This window comes from Notothenia coriiceps, unplaced genomic scaffold, assembly GCF_000735185.1.
Source record: "Notothenia coriiceps isolate Sejong01 unplaced genomic scaffold, NC01 NC01_scaffold00017853, whole genome shotgun sequence".
Classification (NCBI taxonomy): Eukaryota; Metazoa; Chordata; class Actinopteri; order Perciformes; family Nototheniidae; genus Notothenia; species Notothenia coriiceps.
The window spans coordinates 306,664-313,695 of NW_011350554.1; the positions used below are offsets into that span (position 1 = coordinate 306,664).

Genomic DNA, 7,032 nt, shown 5'->3' on the forward strand with positions numbered 1-7,032 from the left:
AATTTGCTTTAAAAAATAATTGTAGTTAAGTTAAACACCTACAGTATAACGGTGATGCAGTCTGTAACGGGTACAAACACCAGTGCATTTGAGTGAGTGTGAGATAAGGCAATGTGAATCTTTTTTATTTCCCCAATCTCTCCTCCGCATGAGCATTGGCTTGGTGGAGCAGTTATCCTGGTAATATCCTCCTTCTGATCTGCACCACTTTTACGAGATCTTTCTATCCTTTGAGTTCAATTTTGATGAAACAGTAGCACGAAGACGAACACCTCTAATCAAAGAGAGTAGGTGTATTCAGCCCTAACGTTGGTCTTATTTGTACAGTATGCATCATTTTATTTGGGGGTTTTAGCAACATTGTGATTGGAAATAAAGAAAGCTCGCTCATTAATATATACATAATAAAATATCTTAAAATTGTAAACCAACTGTGATTGAATTATTGAAAAGTGACGATACTAATAGAATGCATCTAGAGCAGAGGTGTCCAAACTGCGGCCCGCGGCCCATTTTGAAACGACCCTCAGCTAATTCAAAAAGTTTAATGAAATATGGCCCACAAATGAAACTTGTGCTTGTCATATATTGTACTTCTAAAATATATATGTACAAATATATTACACAGTAGTATTCATGTGTTAATAAGTCCACTAAATTCAGTCAATTAAAATTGGAAACATTTTCAAACAAATCTTAGTTGATTAAAGAAAGCCCAATAACTTAATTAAATAACAAGCTTGAAATAGACCCTTAATATTTCCCCTTGTTATAATCAATCTGAGGCTCCTGTTTAAAGGAATGAGCTGCAAACAAAATAAATGAAACCCTACGGAGAGCTGAGATGTAGGCTGTTGTGTTTCTTAAAGCATATTCAAGTATCAACCATAATTTACCTACATTTGATTGATTTTGCTAGCTTCTAACTTAACTTATGAGGCAATATACCTCTAGTGAGGGGCCCAGCCCTTCGCATATGTTTCTGTATGTGGCCCTCAGTGAAAAAAGTTTGGACACCCCTAATCTAGAGCAAGCCAAGACACTTTTATTTATTTAGCACAAAACACAAGTGGTGTCATGACACTTTGCATTCAGAGCAGGCTTAGACAGTTCAATAATTGTACCTCTCTGTCTTATATGGCTACCAATGCAAAAAGGTTTAGTCTGGTTTTTGCTGCACCGTTAAAACTTGGGCACTAGGAGGCAGCGTTGTCTTTTTGTTAAGTGCGGAGAACATGGGCAACAGTTTATTAATAAAAAGGTGGTACAAAACAAACTTAAAAGATCCTGTGTCCTCTTTGATGATGAATTTATTGTTAATGTATTTAAAAGCAGGATAATATACAATGGTTAATACAAACCAACAACATTTATTTAAGTACATTATGTCTAAACGTATCAGTTTATCCATGAAAAAAACTTTATGTGCTTGGTTTAATTTGAACATAGCTTAAATAATCTATGTTTAACAGATCAGGTTTGTGGCCCCATCAGCAGAAAATAAGCTGTACCATAAAAGTCAAAATATTTCATATTTAACCTTGATGTGACTACACTTGCCATACAAAAGGTTACATTATAATTTGGAAACATCAAAGTGGAGCACAATGTCATTAAATCTGTCTAAAGCAAGCAAGTTCAGACTTTGGTCCATCAGTCTCATTGCTATTGAATACGTTACAAGCGTCTTAGATAGGACCCATTAAATGTCATGCAAACAGTAAATACAAATGTTGTGATTTCATCAATTCAGCCCCAATTGTATGAGAGCTTTTTCAGGCTTTAGTCATGGTCAAATAGATCCACCTGCTGTAATCAGCAATCTTGACGTAACAATCGATTTGTTGGCCTCCTGAGTCTGGTTTGAATTTGTGGGACACCACCCCGTATGCCTTCTCATCTTCGCACACCAGCGGACCACCAGAGTCTCCCTGGAAGTACAGTGATGGCTTTAATGCTGAATCAGTTATAACTTATGACTTTGTCCATTTCATGTTATACAAAAAGACTTACCTCACCCGGTCCAATCTCTCCCTCGGAGCAGTACAAGTTGTCCTTAGCACACAGCTCATTGTCAGTGAGTTCAACATTGACTTCCATGAGTACTACAGACATATATTTGTTGGTCTTTTCTGTTCTCCCCCAGCCGGAGACCGAACATGATTTTGGCAGAGAGGCTTCATGTTGGCTTGGAAGAGCAATGGGTCTCACATTTTCGCAGAAATTTGCCTTGGAGCTCAACTTTAAGAAAATGGAAAGAAAAATGAACTCATAATTGAAGCTCAAATATTCATTCCAGTGCTCACACTTTCCTGATTAAGTCATATGTTTCAAACCTCTTATTGATTAAGGCGTTAGATAGCATTTGCAATAAACATAATTACAAACAAACATTGGAAAATTACTAAAATAGTTTAGAAACTCATTTCCGCTTTCAAAGGAAACATTTGTCTTACCTTAAGAAGCATGATATCGTTTTTGTAATTAGTTGCGTTGTAGTCTTTGTGAGGAAATGCTTTATCCACATTTATACGCTGTATTTCATCTTTATGTTTTACATTGTGAACTCCTAGTAACACAGTGTAAGATCTAAAATGACAAAATGAAATGCAAAATATTATGTAAGAAATGAATAAATGCTTAGTCTTTAACTCAGAACAAAAACTAAAAAATTATAGATACAATTTTATGAAGACCTTTTTTTTCACAATTATTGAAGCCATCATCCCAAATAGATCGATTAAGAGTGCTTTTTATATTGAATTCGTAATGCATGAGTGTTTAACTGACCTGGCTTGGCAGTGGGCTGCAGTCATGACAAAATCCTCGTTCAGAAGGAAGCCACCGCAGTGTTTGGTGGTGCCATCGTCCATTTCTGTCTTCAACAGAACCATGTATGGCCTGCTATGTGCAGCAGCTTTCTGTCCGCCGATGATCTTTCCTGTACGAACTGAGGGATATTTATTTTTACATATATGTTTTTACATATATGTTTTTACATATGCTGTTTATGGTGCTTTGTGTGCCAACAGTGCAGAATGCATTTTATAAAAACCGGTATGAAAAAGTTTATGTATGTGTAAAAATGCAACTTAACTTACCTTGACCACCAAGAGTCAGCGCAAGTAGAATCAGCAGTTCAGAGTGGATGAACATGGTGAGACCAGGTGAGCTCCTGGAGGGAGTGACAAGCTTTTCTGACAATTTCAGTCTGAGCGCTCCCTTGTATAAGTCAGAGAAGGACGTGTTTGAGTGCTTAACCCATGCAAAACAATGTGGCTTTTAACCACATCCACGAGAAGGGCGTCATCTCCAAAACATTACAAAATGGAAATTAATCACAGCACAAATTGAGATGTATTGATGTTACATATGCAATACATTGTACTTGTTATTAGTTTGCTATTATTTTATTTTGAGATTAAGTTTTTTAATAAATACGTTTTGTTTCACAGATATCTATCAAAGATATACATTCCACTTCCCATCATTTTAAATCGCATTAAAAGCCACCTCATGTTCGTGCTCGCAGGTTGATTTTGCAATTGAGACAAATGATGCAAGCGAGTTCAAATTTCAGATCAGTGTAGTGAACTTTAAAATGAGTGGTTATTATTTATCCACTGATGCCTTTGTGGTTACCTTCACAGTCTTAAAGATCTCTACTGGCGTTCAATGTTCAAAGCTGTGGCTTCTCAGAGGAGCCTCTGTGTCTCTCACACAGCCCCAGAGGTAACATTATTCTGGTGTTATCACTTCATCAGACAGTGTGTATAAAAATAGGATTTGTTCGAAAGTGAGGTTTTTGAGCTTAAAGTGAAATGTGGCTCCTGAGCTACCAGAGGATTGAAGAAGTCTGTAGGTTTCTGTTGGAGGGAAGAGGAGATCAGTCAGCATATTTTATAAACCGAAATAATATTTCATTTTTCTTTTAGTTAGATTTGTAGGCAAGGAGCCACTATAATAATTTCTTTATTGGAAAACTGCATGTCAAACATAAATCAAATGTATGATCTGTGTTCAAAGCCTGTGGGTTCTGCTGACCTTTTTTTTCAGTTTTGCAAAAATGAATTACACTTGTGAGGACCTGACTGCTGTATTTTTTAAATCAATAAGAGATGAAAAGGAGAACTGGGTATTAGCTCAGAGCGTTAACCGTGGATCAAATGTGAATGAAGCTTTGTAGAGAAAAGATATGAAGCGATTTGCAATGCTTAAAATAGTGCTGGCTAAAAACCATTCCTCTTCTTTAAAGAGGCCAAAAGTATGTAGCTCACTGACCACATAGCACATATATGTCTGTTACATCACTTCCTCAGTCTAGACTCAAGTATGTCCCTCTTGTATCTTAGTCACAAACTTTACTGTAATTGTTTTTGAATGATGCACAATAGTGTTTTAATGTCTTGGAGAAGAGGGGGAAAAAGAGGAGGTTGGGGGGTGGGGGGGTAAGAGGTAGGAGTGAACAGGTTTTTGCGATGTGAGCTCCTGGAGTCCAGGGCAGTAATGGGAATTACAGGCGGAGATGCAGAGAGGAACCTGCTCGGTAGAACAGGGTCTTTACGGTCAGCCCGTCACTTTTATTAGGACCTCGGGGCTGAGAGGGCTGGCTGGTTTAGCCATTCGACACGGCAACAAGGGAAGAGGAAATGTAATAACAGCCATGAAAACCATAAATATCTGTACAAATTACATGTATATTAAGAAGAAAGGAAAATGACAACAATAAAAGCCAACAGACAGAGACACGGACATTCCTAGGACAGTGATGATGGATCAAACCCTGGCTTTAGTGAAATCACATATGGTTTTAGAGGTTTATGGCCCCAGAGCCATGGTGATGTGACACTGTTAAGCAATTATCCCAATTTTAGCTGACTCATGTCTGTGCTGGTCTTACACATAATCTTTTTTGTCAGTCACTTAACGATTTGCTAACATCAACCTTTTCTTATTTATGAAAATGTGTCCTCTAAGGTTTTTTCAGGTCTTAATTATATATGAATATTTCAGGACTTTTATATAATCAAGCAATATAACATCACAATTTAAAAACAACAATTGGCAAAGAAACAGAATTTGCAATTTTCAGACATACAGTGGGGCAAAAAAGTATTTAGTCAGCCACCAATTGTGCAAGTTCTCCCACTTAAAAAGATAAGAGAGGCCTGTAATTTTCATCCTAGGTATACCTCAACTATGAGAGACAGAATGGGGGGAAAGAATCCAGGAAATCACATTGTCGGATTTTTAATGAATTAATTGGTAAATTCCTCGGTAAAATAAGTATTTGGTCACCAGCAAACAAACAAGATTTCTGGCTCTCACAGACCTGTAACTTCTTCTTTAAGAGCCTCCTCTGTCCTTCACTTGTTAACTGTATTAATGGCACCTGTTTGAACTCGTTATCAGTATAAAAGACACTTGTCCACAACCTCAAACAGTCACACTCCAAACTCCACTATGGCCAAGACCAAAGAGCTGTCAAAGGACACCAGAAACAAAATTGTAGACCTGCACCAGGCTGGGAAGACTGAATCTGCAATAGGTAAGCAGCTTGGTGTGAAGAAATCAACTATGGGAGCAATTATTAGAAAATGGAAGACATACAAGACCACTGATAATCTCCCTCGATCTGGGGCTCCACGCAAGATCTCACCCCGTGGGGTCAAAATGATCACAAGAACGGTGAGCAAAAATCCCAGAACCACACGGGGGGACCTAGTCAATGACCTGCAGAGAGCTGGGGCCAAAGTAACAAAGGCTACCATCAGTAACACACTACGCCGCCAGGGACTCAAATCCTGCAGTGCCAGACGTGTCCGCCTGCTTAAGCCAGTACATGTCCAGGCCCGTCTGAAGTTTGCTAGAGAGCATTTAGATGATCCAGAAGAGGATTGGGAGAATGTCATATGGTCAGATGAAACCAAAATAGAACTTTTTGGTAAAAACTCAACTCGACGTGTTTGGAGGAGAAAGAATGCTGAGTTGCATCCAAAGAACACCATACCTACTGTGAAACATGGGGGTGGAAACATCATGCTTTTGGGCTGTTTTTCTGCAAAGGGACCAGGACGACTGATCCGTGTAAAGGAAAGAATGAATGGGGCCATGTATCGTGACATTTTGAGTGACAACCTCCCAGATCTCAACCCCATAGAAAATCTTTGGAGGGAGTGGAAAGTCCGTGTTGCGCAGCGACAGCCCCAAAACATCACTGCTCTAGAGGAGTTCTGCATGGAGGAATGGGCCAAAATACCAGCAACAGTGTGTGAAAACCTTGTGAAGACTTACAGAAAACGTTTGACTTCTGTCATTGCCAACAAAGGGTATATCACAAAGTATTGAGATGAACTTTTGTTATTGACCAAATACTTATTTTCCACCATAATTTGCAAATAAATTCTTTANACCCGACCGGACAAAAAGACGTGGTGCAGGCACGAAACATACTACCAATACATTGCTTTTAAAATCGTTCTGTTTGACACGACAAAAATGGGAAAATTGTGTTGGTGAACACGAATCAATAAATTACATTTATTTTGTGACTATTACACGAAATGCCGTGAGACTAGGTTGCGCATGCTGGCTCTTACGGAACCGACTAACTCCCCTTGTAGCGTCCACAGCTGAATAATGGTCTAACTCTCAAACTGATGGTATCCTTTTATTGTACACACTTGCATGTATACATTAATTGTCAAGTACCAACGTAAGAGCTAAGAAAAGAAAGAAAACACAATAATTAGCCACCATCTCACAGATAAAACATCTCCATTCCTTATATAGCAGTTTTGCTAATACAAAAGCGTGAACTCAAAACTCTGCAAAACTACAAAATAACACCACATAATATCAATACACATATTAATTAAAGTAATAACAAACATTGTGCCCCTATCAGCCAGGTGCTAAAAACCTAACGTAACTAATTATCTGAAGTTAATTTGTCCGTCATTCATCCTTACACGTGTTTACAATCCTTCGTTCTCTATTCACTTCCGGCAAAAGTCCCTTCAAAATAAAAGT

At 38.2% G+C, this 7,032-nt stretch overlaps 1 protein-coding gene across 1 annotated transcript; it reads right to left on the reverse strand.

The window, feature by feature from the left end:
• Window positions 1-1,292: 1,292 nt before the first annotated feature.
• On the reverse strand, window positions 1,293-3,256 carry LOC104950606 (granzyme E-like). Its single transcript, XM_010777144.1, has 5 exons — window positions 3,102-3,256; window positions 2,791-2,950; window positions 2,457-2,589; window positions 2,014-2,241; window positions 1,293-1,931 (listed from the first exon to the last, which is right to left on the reverse strand). Exons 1-5 carry the CDS (start codon window positions 3,154-3,156, stop codon window positions 1,776-1,778), a joined length of 732 nt encoding a protein of 243 aa, XP_010775446.1. The 5' UTR covers window positions 3,157-3,256; the 3' UTR covers window positions 1,293-1,775.
• Window positions 3,257-7,032: the final 3,776 nt, after the last annotated feature.